Source organism: Lacerta agilis, chromosome 6 (assembly GCF_009819535.1).
Source record: "Lacerta agilis isolate rLacAgi1 chromosome 6, rLacAgi1.pri, whole genome shotgun sequence".
Lineage (NCBI taxonomy): Eukaryota > Metazoa > Chordata > Lepidosauria > Squamata > Lacertidae > Lacerta > Lacerta agilis.
This window is the reverse complement of record NC_046317.1, coordinates 61841576-61862664: the sequence shown is the minus strand read 5'-3', so window position 1 is coordinate 61862664 and position 21089 is coordinate 61841576. Positions and strand designations below refer to the sequence as shown.

Below are 21089 nucleotides of genomic sequence, written 5' to 3'. Positions count from 1 at the left end.
AGCACTCTTTTAAACAGGAACCAGGTGGCTATTGCTGAAATGTCCAGGAAAATGGCAGCCCATATCAGAAGTGTAGATTTTGGCGACTTTTGTTAAAAGAAAAGCTCAACAACTTTGACCCAAAAATGCTCAACAAGGTTTCATAGTCTTGATATTTATAGTGAAGTACCGCAAAGTTCGCCAACCCAAATAAGCAATAAGGACTTTTAAGTATTTGCTGTTTTCATAACTTTGTTTGAACTACCAACTCTCAGCCTAACCTACCTCTCAGGGCTGTTGTGAAGATAAAAGGGGAAAGGGAATAGGGAATACTGGATGGAATCCAATGTCAGTGTGACAAATACCCCACCTGCACTAATATTTCAGCTTGCGAGGCACAATGATCCCCATTTCTCCCCCCCCCCCCAACCACTGTAAGCTGCTGCGGTTATAAGGTATTTTATTGTTTTTGCCAATTCATTTTGTATGCATATTTGTGTATTATTGTGTTTAATGATTACCTGCTCCTCACTGGCAGGTCCCTGGGCACGTTACCAACATTTAAAGGTCAATGTTAAAAACATATAAAACAGTCACAGGAAGTGGGTCCTGAAAACCACACCTCTCAGGTGTTGAAGGCCAGATTAAAGATGGATACTGTATATTAATAAATAACAGCTCAGTAATGACAAGCAGACCAGTAGTGATGCTGGGGTGGGTGTGGGTGGGAAGGGAACATAGAAAATCAAAGGGGAGGGCCTGCAATAGCACCATTTTTTTCTCTCAGTAGTAAGGAAACCTCATTTCAAGGGAATTGCTTCTGCATAAAACATACCGAAACCAGACATTTCTGTTGTGCTCTGTAAAGGGCAGCACATGTGGACATGAAAAAAGTGCTTTAACAAACCTATCCCAGTATTTTTCCCCATCCAGCTTCTCCTGCTGCTCTGGGAGGGACATATGTGTGGGTCTGTGTATTCCTTCCTTCGTTCAATTCCTTAGCAACCATGATTAAATGTCCTTAGCAATGGCGTTGACTGCCAAGTACTCAAACATTAGAGCTGTATGTGTATTGGGAGGTTTGGCTGGCACCTTCATTACACACCTTTAGGTGCCTGGTGAAAATGTTTCTCTTTAACCAGGCCTTTGGCTGATTGGCATCCAATGCCCTATTGAATGCATTGCTGTTCATATTTTTACTATGTGTTCTGTAGTTTTTATATTGCAATTTTGTGTTGTGAACTGCCCTGAGATCTTATGTAGGGCGGTATACACATTTAATTGAAGCAGCAGCAAAGAATCAGGGGTGGGGGGTAGGCTCCTGGCCTTAACCTCCCCCCAATATTATCCCTGTTACCTTCCAGCAGCCCTGCAAACACATACAGGGGCATGCACAACCCACCATCACTCCCGAGACAATATTTAAGCTCCACATCAACTATCCCCAGAGTATTAGCACTCTTTATTTTGGTCCACAGGAAGCTGCCTTATACAGAGCCAGACCATTGGTTCATCTAGACAAGCGCAATGACTAGCAGTTGCCCTCTGGGGTTTCTTGCCCTAACAATACCTAAAGATACCATAGATTGAACTTGGGACCTTATGCATGCAAAGCAGATGCTCTACCACTGAGATTATTGTCCCAATTTTTGATTCTTGAAAGAAATATTTCAATTAGCCTTTGGTACTTGTAACCATAAAACACGAGTCATAAAACAGCAAATGAATAGAGTACAGAAAATTAACCCTTTTTATTGATGCATTGCAATTGTTCTACATTTTTACCATATTATGTAGAAAATACTTAAAATACAAGCTACTTTGTAAAACCAAAGACAAACATTGAATCCAAAGATAAACTATGTTTTCACAATGGACCATTTCCCCATATAGTTAGTATTAAATTTTTTTAAATATCTGTATTTCCTTTTGTTAAAATGATTTTTACATTACCCCCTAAGTACATTGGCAATACAAACATAGATCAGTAATTGTCAGAAACTACCTTTATCTAGCGGATTGTAAAAAGGAAGAGCACAACCAGAAAAAATTTAAATTCTACACAGTAAACTAGCATATCAAATACATTTAATAAAGTAGGAATTCCATTGCAATACCAAGGATTCAAGCAGAAATACTAACATTACATATAATGCACTGCTACATGTAGTGAGTTAGATAATAGTTCAAGCTGAATCTGAAATCACACATTATATAAAGTTTAGCAACAGACAACTATGTCAACATGCGGCACCATTCATAAGTTAAAAATTAAAATGAAAAAGCAGGGCTGTGCCAATCCAATCACCTAGAAGCAATTTAATTTATGTATTTTTAAAATGAAAAAACTGAGTCAGAGGTATACTGCTGCTCTGGTCAACTATGTGTAAGCAGTAAAGCTCTGAAGTTGCTTTTGCAGTGGAGTATCAATGGCTGTGAGATAGAGTTCAGCTGTCAGGGACAACACTAAGGAATTGGTTTAACTCATCTAAAGAGTGACTAGGTGAAACATTTCATCTTATTACAAAAAAGGCAAATTAATGTGCAACCCCCACCCCCACCTGCAGAACTGAACAGATGCACACATGCAAGTCCCACTGATTTCAATGGGACTTGCACACATTAAGCTGTGTGCAAAAATGCAGCCCCAGCATGACATGGGGGTTCCAAACTGATTCAGAAGTGTTTAATTTTGCAGAAAATGTTGCTTTTGCTAAAATAGTATGTTCACTCATATATATAGACTGCACAGCTGTGAGGCTACCTATTGCCTTACATCTCTCTCCATCCGCAGGGAGGCAAGCTGGATATTGCAATGGGAGAAAAGGATAGGGTCTAAGGCCTAATTCTCACAAACGGCAGATGCAGTGCAGTGTGTGAATTGAGACTAACACGAAGCCAATGTTGTGTCATACATCATCATTTTCTGCATGTGGGGGGGGGGGAGATTATAATTAGCTTGACACTTTTTATGTGCAGGGAATTATGCTTTTGGGAGTGTGGGGTGGTATGCCAGAACATCCCATCATGTGCACCCCCACCTACAGCCCAAATTGAGAGGAGTCCAGGCACAGGGTTATGCCACCACATCTGCTCTTTGTGAAAATGAGGCCTTGGTCAGGCAGAACCATTAGAACAGGCCTGGCTAGAATCAGAGCAACAAAATATATTTTTATATCTGGGGCAATTCATCAAGGTCAGTCTAGACCAGGCAGAGGTAAACTCTGGCCCTCCAGATGTTTGGGACTCCAACTCTCATCATCCCAAGCTAACAGGACCAGTGGTCAGGGATGATGAGAATTGTAGTCCCAAACATCTGGAGGGCCAGAGTTTGCTTACGCCTGCCCCAACTTAAAAGGACAATTAAAGCCCATCAGAGTTAAGGGATAAGAACAATTTCTAAAGATTTCTAGACCAGGCATAGTCAACCTCGGCCCGCCAGATGTTTTGGGACTACAACTCCCATGATCCTTGACCACTGGTCCTGTTAGCTGCTAACAGGACCAGTGGTCAAGGATCATGGGAGTTGTAGTCCCAAAACATCTGGCGGGCCGAGGTTGACTATGCCTGGTCTAGACAATCTTTAGAAATTGTTCTTATCCCTTAACTCTGATGGGCTTTAATTGTCCTTTTAAGTCAGGGGTAGGGGACCTGTGGGTTTCTTACACGCAAAATGTTTAAAGCAGGAAGGGGGGAGGCCTGTAGCCCTCCAGATGTTGATGGACTCCAACTCCCATCAGCCCCAGCCAGCTTGGTCAGTTGGGGTGATGGGAGTTGTAGTTCAGTAACATCTGGAGGGCTACAGGCCTCCCCCCCCCTTCCTGCCTTGAATATTCTGTATGCAAGAAAAACCACTTCCGGTGCTATTAGGGACTCAAAAGGGGTGAATTGGCTATGAGGAGCAAAATGCAAACAGGATCATACCTCTCTGAAGAGCCAAACTTTTAGACCAGCATTTTGAATTTTCCCCCCTAAAATTTTAACTGAAAATTTTAACTTTCAGTTAAAATTTTAGGGAAATAAATTCAAAATGCTGGTCTGGAAGTTTTGCCCTTCAGAGAGGTATGATCCTCTTTACATTGGAAATCCACTACTTGTTTTGAAGCTGGGTTTTTAAAACACTTTTTTCAGAATTTCTGTGAGGTGCATTATGATTTTATCTCTTTGGGTGGAAAGGCACAACTCTGCCCTTAAAGGTCTTGCCATAGAATTTGGGGAGGAAAAATTAAAAATGGGCGTGGCACTAAGCAAGAAACCATTTTGATAATGTTACAGCAACAGAAAGTGTTGACACCAATGATGTAAAAAAACTGAAATGCCTTGGTTATCCTCTTATCAATACAGAGGAAAAGATTAAAAAGAACTGAGAGCAACAAGTACAGTAAAAGGTTCACAGCTAGTTACGGTGTTAACCAACCACTCTCCTATTGCCAAAAACAACAGATTCCTCATCATAAAGGAAAACTGTAAGGCTTGTGGTCCACAAACTTAGTCCTATTGGGAAAAGTGGCATTAAGATCACTGAAATCTTGGCCTCCCTGAAATTATTGGCAAAGCCTCTTCTGACTTCAGTACGGTCAGGGTTATTGCCCTGTATCATCATACAAGCTGTTCACATTTGGGCAAGGCTATAGCATGCTATCATGCATGTTTCAGAAATGGGCTCTTCATTTCTGAATTCTTTGTAATGTACCAATACTAACTAACCTTATGATCCAGACTAGACAGAATACAAACTGGGTTTTCAAGGCTGTCAAAGCCTTTTATTGCTGTAGCAATACCACTCTCCAAGCCAGTTTGTTCTCCATTTGGACAAGATCATCCTCTATATAACGGCAGTGGTGAAATGAACAGTAGTTTGACAGAAACCCAGAAAATCAAGTGTGGTACAAAAGCACACCATCAGCAGGCCAGTTTAAGTGTGCATTTCCTTACAATACCAAGTGCTACAGCTCTCAAATCTTCCCCAAAGCGCCACATTACTAGTGGTGTTAAATAAAACTTCAGAATATTATGTGCTTTCCAGCAGGCTCTCTTTGGTATAAAAGTTCTTAACACCAAACTAGTAATATTTTACAAGAAACAATCTGCTACACACAAGGGGGGAAATATAATGTCACAATATAATTTAAGGGAAAGTAATTGCACATGCTTAATTACCTTTGCAACATCAGATAAATTTCCCAATGCATTCCCAGCACAATACCCTATTAAAGATGCATCGACAGCTAACAGTATAGGTAACATCAGGGGTGGGATGAGGAAAACTTTACTCCAAATAAAATACCTAGGACACAATCCAGCTAAACTGAAGTAGGTTTAAGTCTCACTAGCTCAATTCAGACATCACACCAACCCACGGTTAAGAAACATTATAGTTTGGCAAAATATCTGAATGGACAAGTCATTGTTGGCCATCGGTCAGTAAACCAGGGAATCAGAAACCATGGCTTTACAAACTATGGTGATGCATGAATTGACAATGACTTAGTCATTGCTCTGCCTCCTTAAGACTGCTGAGCAATTGAGGAGGAAACCTACATATACATGAATTTGAGTGCACGGAGGACCAAAAATAAAAGCAGACAAGCAGCTCTGTACCATCAGTTTTAAACTATGGTTAGCAGAAACCCTGTTTGGCTTTGATGTCTGAACTGAGGCTATCAATTTCAGTGGGAATGTGTTTAGCACACCCTTAAATTTCTAGCTAAAATCAACAGACATAAGAAATACTTAACTCTGGCCGGATTATTCCAACAGCTTCATTTATGTTGGCATTGAAACTTAAAGCAACCTATTTTTACCACTTATGTATCCTCAGTTGGATATGCTCAATGAATTGCTTCAGTTTGACGGAGAGCGGAGGGGCTTGCTGGTCCATCATAAGGCAAGCTCACTGTAAACTCTAGTCACACTACATAATCATTTAAGGCACTACAATATTTGGGGGTGGGGGTGGGGGACACACCAGTCACACATACCTGTGCAAAACAAATCAGAAGGTATCCTTGTCTCTCATGCGGCTCCATTTTTCTCTCTCTCAGTGCTACAGTGATGAGCTCTAGACAATTGCATTATTTCACATACATTCCAACATGTATCAACTCATTTTGGTTTAAATACAAAGGAATAGATAAATTTCATCCCCAGAAACATTTAAGAGTTAGACGAACACTAAGTACAGAGTTCAAGTATAATCACTACACATTTTGATTACAAAGACAGAACATTTGGGATTAGCAGGAAATTTTGCTTGTTATATTTTGTTCTAATCAATATGTACATATTTCATTTTGTGTAAAATATTAAAACACCACCATTACAAAACTTCTAAAATAGTTTTAAATTCAGTAATAAACCTTTAAAATCTGCAATTTATGTGTCATGTTTTTGCAATTCCTACATGCACTTACTGTATACAAGTCTTAATAAGAGCGCTTTAAAGTTTTCTGCCAAGAAGACCCCAGAGGGATATGCTTGCAGGAGTATAAAAAGTTGTACATATCAGTAGGTTGATGTTTTGGTGAATTTCGGATTCCTCAGCTAAATTGATCAGGAAAGGAAAGATATGAAGGGAAAGAGACCCCTGCATTTCTGGGAAAGGAATCCAGCTCCAAATGTTATTTTTTAAAAATCAAACAAAGGGTATAATTGTCTGAGTTCCTGATGAAGTCTATGGAAATGAACAGGTGATGCGTTATCTCCTATTCAATTCAGCAAGTCCCAATCAGAAGTAGTTCCCAGTGGCTCCTGCCCTCAAGTCATAATGCAAACCTATGCATTTCCAGCGCAGAACAAGAGCTTTCTGGCAAAACAGTCAAAAACCATATTCTAGGCTGTGATCACACATACAACAGAAAGTAAATTCATACTTTCTGTGTTTTTTTTTTTTTAAAAAAAACTCAACTTTATTTTGGAGATTCATACATTAAATTTTTAAAAGGAGAGGGAAAAGATTTATGGTGTAAATGGAGACCAATAATAAAAATTGCTACACTAGCTTTAAACAAAAGACAATTAAAACCAAGAAACTGGGGAGCGAAATATATATATAGATATATATATACATATATAAAATATACACACAGAGAAATGAGAAGGTAACTGCTTTTGCAGAATTCAGCTATTGCCTATCAAGAATGTGAATTACAAAATTAACTTTAAAATACTAACTCAAGTTTATAAATCTGCCCTAGCAACCTAGAGTTAAATGTGCATTTTTAGTGGCAATATGGATTTGTGCAAGCTGCTAAAATAATTTAAACAAGTACTAAGGTAAGTTTAAGAGTTTAAAAAAAATCCAGCCTTTTCACAAAGTCCTTTGTTTCCTTTCCCCCATTTGATTAACATAACAATAGCTTTAAATAAACGGGGGTTCAGGCCTTTGATGTTCTTTTTTAAAGCATCCATGAAAGTTTAACTGTAAAATCTGAATGTGACTCAAAAGGTTCTGCCCGGTCATTACCTGAGCTTTCCCCCAAACAGTAGGGCTCCACCAAGTGACAACCAGACTCTGGACAGCACACAGAGAATTGTCAACAAGAGGAATGTGGTCCCATTATTCTCCTCTGATTCTGCAGAAGTTGCTGTTGTGGAGCTGTTAGAATATTGCAAAACCCACTGCAGATCTCATCACTTCTACGATTAATCCCTGCCCAAAAGCTACAAGTAAGAGTACTGATTAATCTTGGTAGGACTCAGTGGGTATCCAGTGTAAATAGCAGATCCTCTGGAAGCACCAATATAGGATTGGGTGGCAAACTGGTGCTGATACTGAGCAGGTGCTACATTGGCAGAGGTTAGTAAGCTGGGCCCCACACTGACTGGGACCTGGTGCACAAGAGTGCTCGGGTGGGTTGTGTATGTGGTGTGCCGGGAAGAGCCCTGAGGGGAAAAGAGATGCGCAATGGAGTTGGTGGAGCCCAGTGTGGCAGCAGTAGTAGGTGCGTAGGTGTACATGTGAGGCTGGCTCGCCGTTGCTGCTGCCAAGTGGGGATGCACTGGGCTACTATGCTGGAACGTGTAGGGAGCCTGAGCGATTGTTGTTGGCAGGGGAGCGACATAGGCCTGTTGTCTCCGTGGAGCTGGGTTTCCACTTCTCTCTTGTGAAGCCAGTACAGTTCCTTGTTGGTTCTGCAAAGCAGGGGGAAAGTGCATGGATAAAACATTCAGATGGACATTATTCAAAGAAACCCGTATTAGGAGCCATACAGGTATACGAATAATTTGAAGGGCTGCCATGCAGAAGATGGAACAGACTTGTTCTCTGCTGTTCCAAAGGACAGGGCAGGGTGGAGACTAAAGAGCAGCAGATTTTGGCTAAACATTAGGAGGAACTTAGAGCTATTAAACAATGAAACAGAGGTTCTTTGCTGGAGGGATTTAAAGCAGGGGCTGGACAACAATTTCTCTGGGGTGCTGCTGTTGCATCCTGCATTGCAGATACTCCACTAAGAAAGTGGTTGGAGTAGATTACCTCCAAATTCTAAATATTCTAAAATTATCAATGCTGATTCTGAAGTAACAAACTAATGGCACAAGCCAACTCTGGTTTCAGCTCTAAAGAGAGATAGATATTACTTAGAACTGCTCAATATGGCATCATGTTGTAGCACAAAATGTTTAGCTGGAAACACAAGAGGAAGACAGTATGATAGCCTAGCTTGAAAACCAAGATTCTGTGACACTGCACTCTCCGCAGCACTGAATCTGGCTCAAAGCCTAGATACCACAGCAACTCAAAAACCTTTCATATAGCAGAGGATCCTGGAATGTGCTGGAAGGAACAATGTGTGGCAAATCTGAAGCACAGGCCTTATTTTGGCCCCAAACTGTAGGGACATGAAGTACAAACAGAATTGACAAATCTGAATTCAAATCTGCCTGAATACCTTCTGGGCCCCCGTGTGCATTAAGTGAAATGGCTCACAAGGAGACATTCCTCAAGGTTCCAGAGGAGACCCTCCCCAGAGCCCAAAGAGGACATCCTCTTCATGCTCTGGGAAGGCTCTCCTTGCAAGCCATGAGGGCACTACAGGGTGCTCCCCACTTCCAGATTCCCCGTGCCATGCATGAGTGTGGTCGCGCACAAGTGGGGAGTTGCCTATACTACCCCATGCAATTCCCATCTATAGCAGCTTCCTTGTGCTTCATCATTTGGAGTATTTCTCACTGTTCAGCTTCACTAGTCATTACTAATGTCCAACACCACAGCTGGATCTACAGCCAGTATTCATATGAAAGGAGCGCCCTGATTACCTGGCTAAGGTTGAGCGGCTGTACACCATTTGTCACCACCCGGTGTTGTCGGTATCCTGTTGGCGTGATACAGCACCCTGATGCTTGTCCACTTACAGATGCCACCGGCTTGGTCTTGCTCAGGCTACTCAGGACACCTGCAATGTCAAATCAGTGTTTAGTCCACAAGATAGCCTAACTTTGTAAAGGAGCTGAAACTAGATATTGTGGTTGGAAACCAGCATAGATTGTATGAATTCCCCCACCCTCTTGCCACAATAAAACAGCAGATCCATGTAATATTAAAAACGAATTCTGCTAATACCCTCCGTTTTAAAACTGATTTGCCATGCAGCATGATGGTAATAAAAACAACTGTACACAGTATTCCAAGCGTGGTCACACCACAGATTTCTATGAAGATATTACAAAAATAGCAGTTATTGGAACTTTAATTACTCCAAAACTGTTCCCTCCACAAAACAAAATTTGAAACTGGGGAATATTAAATGCAGCTCTGTTAAAAATGCATAGCAACCAGTTACTACGGAGGGAGATAATTGTACAAGTGAAGAGGATTATCCTAAACTGACTTGATAGCTTTACAAGCCAACAAAGGAGCACCTACATAGAGTGGGAGAAATTTCTGCGACTCATGGTCCATAAAACACTCAACCCAGTTCCAGTTTCAAGTTCAGGATAATTGTACTAAGTTTGAGTATTTAAAAGCCAGTTCTCTGGGCAAATGCCCATCCAAATAAGAAACCTATGTTTAAATTGCTTAAAGTCCTCCACTCATCAAGAGCAACCATACATCTATAATTAACACAAGGCTGGATAACTGTTTTAACTGTTTTTATTTTTCATATATGTTATTATATTGTGTATCATTTTGGGAAGCCTCATGCAAAGTAACACAAATACAATTAAAATAAATAAATAAAGGGGTAACTTAGTGAATGACAGCAGTAGGAGAAATACTCTTATAATGGAATATATTGGAGGGGAGAGCTATATTGTATAGATCTTTGCCCCTCTCTAGTAACAACTTTATTGTATTTTAAATATATACAAATGGTCACAAAAGAAAAATACATACAACAGAGTGCTGTCTGTGTTGTTGATATATATATAACCAACAGACTAAAATGAAAATGAGCTCCATTTCCATGTTTTGCAGGCAACCATCCTTACCTGAGGCCTGGGTGGCTACGATACAGTCACTGAGCTGTGTTTTGAGAGGCACAATAATGGTGCGGGAGTTGGAGCTTTCAGCTGCCCCTCGGCTTGGCTCTAGAGTCCCCCCCGAGCTCCTGAGGGTGGAAAGCGCATTCGATGCATAGGGGCTATTCAGCGAGGAGTCTGAATCAGGAGAGTCGTTAACGGTAACGTAGCTGATGACGTTAGATCTCTGCTTCAGGCCCAAGCTAAGAGAAAAACATTCAACTGCTTTATTACAACATTTCACCAAACGCATGTCCAGGACATTCAGGCACACAAAGGAGCCAAATAAAGGGGTGCAGTACTACTTGCTGCAAGCTTCACAATTCTAATAATTGCACTACGTATTACATTCGTACCCCATCTTTTCTCCCCAGAGCAAAGGATAGTATACACGAGGACTACGCCATTTCATTCTCAATACTTCCCTATTAGGATAGGCTGAGCAGATGCAGCAGGCCAAAGGTGAGCTTCAGGATTAAGCAGGAATTGAAACCTAGGTGTTTCAGTCCAAGTCCATCATTGTATTCACTGCATCACTCCGACTCCCCACATTTTCTAAAGCACAGCCCCCCAAACCACCCCTTAGCGTTCAAGTCAGAGGAGACAAACCCGGCAAGTATTAAGTCTAAACTGGTTCATATAATTGAAACTTCAACCAACATTTCTCAAAGTCCATGCAAATGCACTGCTGCTTTTTCTCTCCCTCCCCTTCTCAGCTTTATATTTAATTCTGTGCCTCCCTCAATTTTCTTTAGCTTTTACCCTTCTTAAAGACAAATAAATTTAAGATTTGAAGGCACAAGTTCTCATTCCTCTAAGCACTGTTTCTGATACGCCCTGGAGTGTGCCAGCTCAAATTACAGTGGAGTTAGTACTTTATTACACTACCTTTTATGTTCACTTACTGTTCAGTTGATTCGTACAGAACAAAGCTATGCAGCATAATCCACAACTTCCTTGCATGACTAAAAATGGTTGTGGATTGGTCCCTAGCCACCAGATCTAGCATACAGTCCAGAACATAAGCAGTGTTCAGTTATCCACCACGTCCCAAGAAAGATGAACAATCCAATGGCTATCCCCTCAACACTTAAAAACAAACCTGCTCAAAAATTCTTGAGTGGTATTCCTGACTTATCTTTGGAATTCCCTAAAAGACTGCATTAGCAATGGCCCATTAAGAAGGAACTAAAACCTCTACCTTGCAGGCTTGTATTTGTTGTCCTCCTCTTCATCAGTGTCACTGCGGATGGTGATTACGCTGACTGGGGGGCTGGGAGTGTCTGGAATGACTATGGGCTGGTGCTGCTCCTGCCCCGGAAGGAAAGCATTGGAGGAAGAAGATGTGGCACGCAGAGGGCTGCTTCCAATTAGAGAGTAGACTTGAGATGGAATTGCCTCTAGTGTAGATGCAGGCCTACGGAAAAATACAATGATGGTTATCATAAGCAAATCCATTTGTGGGCAATATTGACACGCCCTTGTTTTAAAGGGATTTGTACTAGCTTGACTAGTGAAGCTTAAAGGACAATGTACAAATCAGTACAAAATAACATCAATTAGAAGTCACAGGAGGCCCATATCAGTGAATGTCCCAAACACTACTTGAGATTTTTCATACTCTACATTTAGATGGCTTATATTAACTATTTCTAAACTACAGAAACGTCTGTAGGTGCCAATATAAGACAATTCTCAGAACAGGACTGCCAGAGTAAAATTTAACCCAGTTTTAACTTTACTGCTATTAGGCAACACAGAGAGTCTAAATAATATGGGCCTGTTTGAAAAGTGTTTTGTCTACTTTGTTCAAGAACCATCACAGCGGGAAGAAGTTCTTACTTTGTGGCACTATGAGATGGCTGTTTGTTCTTCTTTGCTGGCACGGCATTATTTTGCTGCTGCCTCACAACATGAGCCACTCCAACATTCAAAGGCTGGGTTGTAGCCAGAGTCACATGGTTGGTCAGCAAAGATGGCTGCTGCATGATTGTGCTGTATTGATTTCCATGTGAATGGGCGTTTCTAAAGGCAAAAGGAAAGAATGCAGAAATGCCCATTTTAGGTACTGTTGAAAAGACATCAACTCATTGAGTAGCTTTCCTCATCCTAGTGCCCTCCTTCAGATAATGGTGGACTACCCCAGCCAGCCTGGCCAAGTTAGAGGTTACCAGGAGGTAGGGGCAACTGCCCAAGAGTGCCTGACCTGATGTTTGTCCTTGGTTTGCCAATCTATCTGAACAGTCAAGCTCCACAAGCTTCCCAAAATGGATTGGGGGGGGGGATTACATCTTTAATCCTAGTAGATTATCAATAAAGCTCAGTGCCCTTTTTCCAAAAGCCACAAAAGATAACAGCCCAGACATGTCTTGCATAGCTTTCAAAACATACCTAAACTTCACCAAACTCAGGAGAAGGGAGTTCCATTGTCTCACTGCCCATTCTACATGCGCTCATTATACACACACTTGAAACACTTGCGTCAGGCATACAGGTATCAGAAGGCAGAGGTCAAGACAATGCTCTTAAACAAGTGATATAAGCATGGATGGGGAACCTATAGGCTCTTCTGATGCTATGGACTACAACTCCCATCAGCCCCAGCCAGTATGTCAGAAATGATGCACGTCTAAGAAAATCTGGAGGGCCACACTTTCCACACCCCTGTCATATATAAAATTAGATGAATAGTTTCAGTGCTTATTTTACATCTCAAAGTGGTGAAAATGAATGAAAATCATTCATTTTTAGACTAACAAGCTGCTCCTGCAGCTCAGGGAACTGTGCTGAAATGGAGCAGGCTGCGGAGGCAAATCCTTAAATACTGGGTGGAGACAACATCCAGACGTGGAGCGCCCACTTGCAGCATTTGCCTCCACCCAATTTTCAGGGATTTCTCCCCTTCTCACTGCACTACTGTTCACCCCAGGGACTGGGGAGGGAGGGAGGAGGTCCAGTCCATGGGAAGCCAATTCTTTTGGGTTCAACAATCTACCTGCATCTCCTTGCGTTTCAAGTCTCAAAACACATAGTATGGAAAAATTACTTCTACTTTTCTCTGCTCACCTCCAGTCGGCCAACTGCTGGTTGCTTCCAATTGCCTCTGGAATCACAGCTGTAGGCTGAACAGAATTGTGCAGTGCAACCCCTGGAAGTTGTTGCCAGGTAGAAGGCAACAAGATCTGCTGGGTGCCTCCAGGCCAAGCCTGCTGCAAGACAGCAAACAGAAAAACAAAAGGTTTACTAAGATTAACGTTTTAAAGGCTGGGGAAGAAAAATCAATTTGTTCAAAGTAAAAGAAGTAAGTAGACTGTTAACTTGCAGAGATACCGGCATGTGACTGCACTTCTACAAATAATTTTACAAAAGGAAGTGAACAAGATATTCAGGGATAAAACACCCCCTGTCACTCTGGTTACGTTTATATCACAGAGGCTACTTGCCACAGAGTTTGATGTTCATATTGTACTGCAGAAAATGTATCAGAATGCATCTAAGCAGCTTAGTGACATGCTCGGGATTGCTGTGGGGGTGGGGAATGATTTCCAAACTATTGGGGTTGGTGAGCCTTGGGGACTTCAGGATATGGGTGTGTTGGGAGAGGGAGGACAAGTTTTTACTATTATTTTCTTCCAATGCCAGTGGTTGGTTAGCACATGGCAAGGAAGTAAATGTTCACAAAATTATTTTCAGCCTGAAATCTGCCTTTTTGGAGTTACCTGAATACCTACCCTGCTCACCAACTAACTTAGTATACAAACTCAAAGGTGCTTGCACAGTGCAACAAGCTTGTTGCGCACAACCCATGCAAGGATATCTGCATCCACACTTATAGAACACATGTTGGTACAGGGCAGGAGGTAAGTACAGCAGGATTGGCTGAGTCCAAATGGTTGGGGAACAACTGCTTTGAAGATCACACATTATAGAAATAAAAAAGTTGTGGATATTCCAAAAGGTAAAACGAACAGAAATTATGAGTTTCCTTGCCTGTGTATGAAATACTTTGGGCAAATACCCTAAAGAAATTGGTAACTTGCTATTACAGTAGCTTTAGGCACATCAACTGCACATAAGATCCAGCTATTAGAATTGCAAGAGAATACAATTATTTGGTTCTCAGGGGTTTTTTTTAAATATCTTCAGCATATATTTTATATAAAGAATGACTATAGATTACAAATGAAATTTAACTTCTTACAACTATTTCTCAGTTACCAGGGTCTACACATTTTAGATAGGCTTTAGAGGTGAACTCTGATTCTAGTAGACTTTGGACTCAGCTGCATTGGCAAAGAAAAAGCGCTTTATATAAGTTGCTTATGCATTCTAACACTATGACACCAGGTGGTGCTGTGGAGTTCCGTTTTTGCCAACCCAATTTCTCCTAAAGTTTGCAACGCGTTGAACTGAAACGCTTCTTTGATTTGTCTAGATCAGTGGAACCCAATTAGCCAATTATTGAGGAGCCCTATTTTTCAAAAGCCAAGCCACGGACCCCCTACTTTTGAAAATTTTGACCTGTGCAAAGCAATTTTTTGAACAAAATGTGGGGTAGCCCCTAATAAGCAAAGGATTTTAGGTATGCTAAAAATAAAATAAAAAACAGACTAGGGCTGAACGATATCTGGTTTTCACCATTGTGGCATATCAGCAGCTAAACATGATTCCAATATATCACAAAGTCAGAAATTGGAGATCAGGCATAGGGATGAGGGTAGGAGCAGTCACAGAGATCGGGCGGGTGGGGTGCTTGCAGGTCAGGTGTGGGCATGAGGGAAGGAGCAGCTGCGGGGATGGGATGGGTGCGGTGAGGTGAGGTGAGATGAAGTGACATAAAATTAGTTGGGGGGGGAGGCCAATTAGATGGGGCCGTGGATCCCATAGGTGAGTTCCGTGGACCACTAATTGGGAACCACTGGGATCCAGCCTCTGTGGCTCCACTATAGCACTTTCTGCTCTGCAGACAAAGCAAGCAGGAGTGGCTCGTCTGGTGGGACAAAGAAGCAGCAATAGCCTCCTGGCAGTGGAGTTGCTGGGAATGAAAAGTTAGGGACTGTGTGGATGTTCCAGTAGGAAGGAAGGATTGGCTCTGTAAGCAAGTCCACGCAACCCCAACCTTGCAGCTGCCTTTTCTTTCCTGGTAAATGGCTGAGAAGCTATTGCTGTGTCTCAAGCGATTCTGTTTTGTGCCCACTGATAAATGACAGTTTACAAGGGAAAGGTGTGAACAGAGTGTATGTTTCTAACAACTCCTCCCCCTTCAAATGACACAAAGGCTGCGTCCTGGTGTAAGGCATAGCCTGCTGAGATTTTTAGAAGGTACTCTGCATTTTATTGTGGTTGTGCAGTTTTCTTAACAACTTAAAAAACAGATTAGTGTTTTATAGAAGGTAGTTGTTTTATTGATGATTTGTTATTTATTTTATATAATTTATGTTACATTTGTGATGTTCTATGTTATTTGTTGTATGAAAGCCACTTTGCAACTCATGTGAGTGAAAAGCGGCATAGAAATACAAAAAAAGTGAAATCTGTGTAAAACCTACTACTCTTATGGTAAACTTCCCCTGTTCATCACAATTAAATGTGTAGTAATCAGTTATAAGCTTGCAGCACTTTCCATATTTAAATTCAAACCCATCCAAGAACAGTGGTTTCCCTACACAGAAAGTCTTCTTAAGATACAAGTTCTGCAGTATATATGTATATTTTTAGAGTTCCACACATATGGTCAAACTGTGAAACCATGCACACATGCCATTTAAGTTGACATATTTCTGCAATTAACAGATCCACATTACTGGTTCCAAAAAGAAGCCTTCAAGCAGAGAACTGCTAACCCCTCTGCCAATACAAGCGGAATAATTAAAAAAAAGAGAGAATTATGTTAAAAGTCACACCATGCCTCTTTCCAAAAGCCAACACCTGCACAAGACAAAGCAGAGAGTTTAATACAGTGCGAGATCTAATGTCCCACCAGGAGGCAGAAATCGGGCCTTCCAAGCGACGAACTGCTTGACAGAGGAGGGACAAAAATATGCAAAGCTTAGCAAATGGCTAATGCAAACTTAGATGAAGCGGCAAAAGGGAGAAGTGTTGAAAGCACTAAAGGTGAGCACTTCAGGCAAAAGGCTATTAGAAGCCAAAATTCAGAGAGAAAAGCAGGATCCAAGTAGGCAGGTGGATTTAGTGGTGGTGGGGATTCGGTCATTGCACCACACAAGTACAGAAATTAGTATGAGGTGCAAAATTCAACATTCCAGGAATGTAAGTTTTTGTCTGTGTTTTTAAAGCTAGTTTTTAGTCCTTAAGGCTGCAAAGAGGTTTGAAAGAACACAGGCAGTGCCTGGTGAAATCAAAGAACGAAGATGGGGGGCCAATCACAAAAGGATTTCAAGTTGTCAGTGCCTTGCAGAGCTCTTCTCCCCTTCACATGAGCCAAAAGAGAATTGAATATATATGCAAAGTGCTTAATTTGAATGATTTATACAGATCTTATACAGCTTTCCTTATCAATGAATTTTGATTTAAGAGTATATACAGTCGAGTATATACAACCCTGGATTAAGTATTCTACAATGTCCAAAGAGGAATGTACCAGATTACTGGATGAGAAACTCAAGTCTTTTACAGCAGCTAGTCACAGAACATTTAGGTTCTGCACATGCATCCATGTTTCCACAATTGAAATTCAATCTTAATTGAATGAGGGGAGGCAGACAGGAGACCTATGAAATCTTTTAAGTTGTCTTTTTCAGAACATGCAATTATATAACCTTTAAGATCCCATCCTGTCTGCCTTCTTACACTCGCTATGGCGTAAACAGCAATGCCAAAAGAAGCAGTTCCTCATCTGGTGAGACTTTGGTTCTGACCAGAGCCAACAATGCTCCAGAATATATCTCTATTTGAAGATAAAGATGCTCATGAATTATCACTTTAAAGCCACAAAAGACAACGATGTATGTAACAAATGGAAGTGTGCTTTGCAAGACACGTGAGGACACCGGGGTTTCAAGTGCACTGCAATGTTTCCATAAACTTCACTGATCTGATTCTGGAGTTTCCAATTGACTGTTTTTTGGCACCTACAGTATGAATTCCACTGCAGGTACCAGTCAAATTCAGACAGAGAAAGAAAAATTTGAAAATAGACGCTTCCCTTAGTATCTCCAGCAAGTTTAAGAACAAACTATTCTGAGAAACAGTTTAGAAGTTAAGAGCTCACCTTTAATCTCAACCAAGAAATGCAAAAGGAACTAAAAGTATTGGTGGGAAGCAACATCTCTCTGAGGATGATGCACGCTGCCAATGATTGGTCAAAGGTAATGAAAAGCCAGGGAGAATTGGAAGTCAGCATTGTTCAACAGAGGTTAAGAAATCTGTACTGTTAAAGCCGTTTATTAATAAAGTATTTGCCGATATTAGAAGTTTTCAGTGCCTGAAACATTTCTACATGCGAAGAAGCTTTAAAAAGCTTAACTTGTCAAATCCTGGCTGCCCAGATACGTATGGCAGAGTCAACCTAAGGGCCATACCCCTTGTTTTCAATCAATAAAATGTTAAAAAAGATAGGAGAGTAAAGAAAGAAGAAATACAATTACCACTCTTCTCAGACTAGGAGAAGAGAATGATCAACACACTAGGCTAGTAAAGAACAACAGTCAATGGATCTGGATTCTTTACAGAGCAACACTAAACATCAGAGTCAGACAGTGCTTCAGCAATGTTGGGGAGGAAAAACAACGAGACATTAAGATGTAGCAAGAACACAGCCACAAGATGGCACATGCTTCCATGCCCTCTGCAAGTCTAAGTTAAAACAAAAACTCCGTTAGTGAACACAATCAAGGGAGGCAATTACCAGTACTGCAGCCGTCTGTTCTACTAGCGCTGGCCGGCCGGCTGCGCAGTTCAGAGTAAAAGGCACCGCATACTGCGGCGTGATGGTGGCTACTTGAGGATGAAGAGTTGCTACCATTAGTGGTGTACAGCTTCCCTGAAATGTAGATTAGGCAGTGAGTGAAACAAATGTACTGAGGAAACAGGGCCAGAAAGGCTTTCTCCGCAAGGAAACTAGTGGCGCTTTTGAGTGGCTTGCAGAACTCATGGGTATGCTCTGATATAAATATGCTTTTCTATCAGCTTAATTCAGTATCTCTTGCCTGAAGTGATATTAAGAACTCCTGAATTTCAGTGAACAAAACTTTTGTGTTTACTGCACTTGAGACAATATTAATCCTGAGGAATATCTAAACTAGTGCAGGGAAGGCTTGGAAACACTAATAGCCCCTAAAATGTCCTATTGGACATGTCAGATTGCAAAACCAGTGTTCTGTCTGGTATTTTAAGATAAAAACAGCAGTACCTGCCTGTCCATTGACTTTCTGTTTAAATAAATAAAAGGCAATTCAATGATCAGAATAATTTCATTAAACAAATCCACAACCAAACTGACTTAAAACTTCACTTTCTAATAGATAAGAATCATTTGTTTTGTTGCACTTACAAAGAATACCATATTGGATTTCTGTTTGAGTGCTTCCAAATGCCTTCCACAATAAATATAAAAAACGACAAGTTATAAAGTGCATCTTTCATTTAATCATGCCTGACCTGAACATGTTTGCAATGATATCACCCAAGTCCCATGGCAAAGACCACAAAATTATATCAGCAATTAATGTAACCATTAGGCTTTCTGGATCTTCTGGTCTGAAACAAACAGGACTGTTGGTCTTACCTGAAATGTATTTTTCCTTTCAGTGATAAGGTGTTCTCTGGTGGAATATGAGTTCCCTCTAATGCTCAGAGGCAGAATTACAGCTTGTTTAGAAGATTCTGCTCACATCCAAATAGTTTATGACTGTCCAATCTGCTACAGCCCACACGAACCACAAGAATATAAAAACAAACAAGGAAAACATACAGGAAAAACACTGTTCAGATGGGGTCTAGGCCAGAGAACAGGTTCTCTCTCGGCAACCCACTGTTTCTACACTACAGTGTTGTCATGTAGTACACATGATGAAAAGGAAACTACAGAGAGAAGTGCTGGATGGCAAGTCAAGGGACCTGAAGTTTGAGTCACTTTATTGGCAAGACTCTGCTGGATTCCACAGACAATGTACCACATGATCGTCACAGTGAGCACCAAAGACTAAGAGGCTGGCACCCAAAATGAACGGTGTCCACTGTGGCTCCCTTCAACGGTACTCCCTTCTCTACACTGCTGCTCCACCACAGACAAAAACTTAGGCACTGAAACTGGCACCTGTACACGCAGGAAAAAGATAGTTGTTTCCTTATATTTGTAGCCAAGAGCAATCTTTCAAGCTGGAATGAATCACCTGCATGTGACTCTTTGGAAAACCTAGAACAAGACCGGAAGAGACAGAATGAAATGGCTGGTATCAGTTGCAAATATCTGTAAAGAGTGTCAGTCATCTCTGTGGATTGAATCTGGATTCAACTAAAATGTCATTTACTACCTTCTCACCAAAAGGTTTTCGTCCCGCACAGTGTTCCATGGAGAGGTTCAGATGAGAAGCTTGATCCACATTCCAATGCCACAGCCACAAGGTGCATCTCATTACCACACCAACCACCAAAGACCAGGACAAAAAAAAATGTGTAGAATCCACTGAGTTGTCCACTATAAGTACACCTTCAGGAGAGTCTTACAGAGTCACAATGGATCCTGTTGAGAATTGTCCAATAATTCTATACAGCCAGAGAAGCATGAGAAAATACAGGTGCAACTAAAGCACAGTTGATGCACTGGTATCACATTCCTTCCTGAGACCAAAGTCCAATTTGTGCATGCGAGAGTCTTCAAACTGGGCATCCCACACAAACTAAAGCAACCATAGTTCCAATGGCTGGGAGCTTTAGCTGATCCATTTAAGTCTGATCCATTGTGGCAACTCATGGGCATACCGGATTAGTTCTTAGTATAGTCCTCTCTTTTTTCCAGAGTTTCAGATTTCATTTAAAGGGGAAATGGGACAGAACTGACATATGATTGAACACATGCAAACATGAGGAGTACTGAAAATAGACTGGTTCATCAATGTTCCGTAAGTTGGAAAGAAAAGAGGCAATTCCAATACATTTTATTATTTCAAGGAAAAGAAAGTTCCAGAATATACACAACATTTACTGTTTGCAGCATCAAAGCCACAGAAAATACATTTTTCTTCCACTGGAAGAGTCAATACTTCAGAATAAAGAACCACTTAAATCAGATTCAAACAGAAGTTTACAAAAATTGACATTAATGCATTATGGTACTTTTTTCATTAACGAACACTGGTTTAATATTGGGACTAATCTTTGAAACAGACCTTAGCCACTGTAGGGCTTGCACTTCACAAGGGCTAAGTTTATGACCGGCTATTCTAGCATCTCACTGGGTCTTCTGAGATGCTCAGAACAACAGGACTTTTGAGACCAATTTTAGGGCCTAGCACAGTCTATGTTGGTGCAGAAGTGGGTGGTTATTTGTTGCAGTCAATCACCAAAGGCTGTGTTCTGGTTTGCCCGCAAATGGGGATCAACCTTGGCATCATAGCCACATTTTTCAGCTGGTGCTCGTCTTTCTTATGCAACACCAATGGAGCCAGCAGTGTCAAAACTAGGGGTAG

At 41.1% G+C, this 21089-nt stretch overlaps 1 protein-coding gene across 4 annotated transcripts in view; it reads right to left on the bottom strand.

Moving 5' to 3' along the window:
• Positions 1–5139: 5139 nt before the first annotated feature.
• HIPK1 (homeodomain interacting protein kinase 1) overlaps positions 5140–21089 on the bottom strand; it is a 39152-nt gene continuing 23202 nt past the window's right edge. Inside the window, exons 10-16 of one of the 4 annotated variants that reach the window (XM_033152998.1) lie at positions 18308–18442; positions 13507–13649; positions 12283–12465; positions 11642–11857; positions 10411–10643; positions 9238–9374; positions 5140–8112 (exon numbers count right to left, since the gene is read on the bottom strand). In XM_033152998.1, coding sequence (XP_033008889.1) covers positions 7642–8112; positions 9238–9374; positions 10411–10643; positions 11642–11857; positions 12283–12465; positions 13507–13649; positions 18308–18442 — 1518 coding nt within the window. In that variant the 3' untranslated portion in view covers positions 5140–7641. The remainder of the gene's footprint in view (positions 8113–9237; positions 9375–10410; positions 10644–11641; positions 11858–12282; positions 12466–13506; positions 13650–18307; positions 18443–21089) is intronic. The other 3 variants (XM_033152997.1, XM_033152999.1, XM_033153000.1) reach the window with 3 other exon arrangements.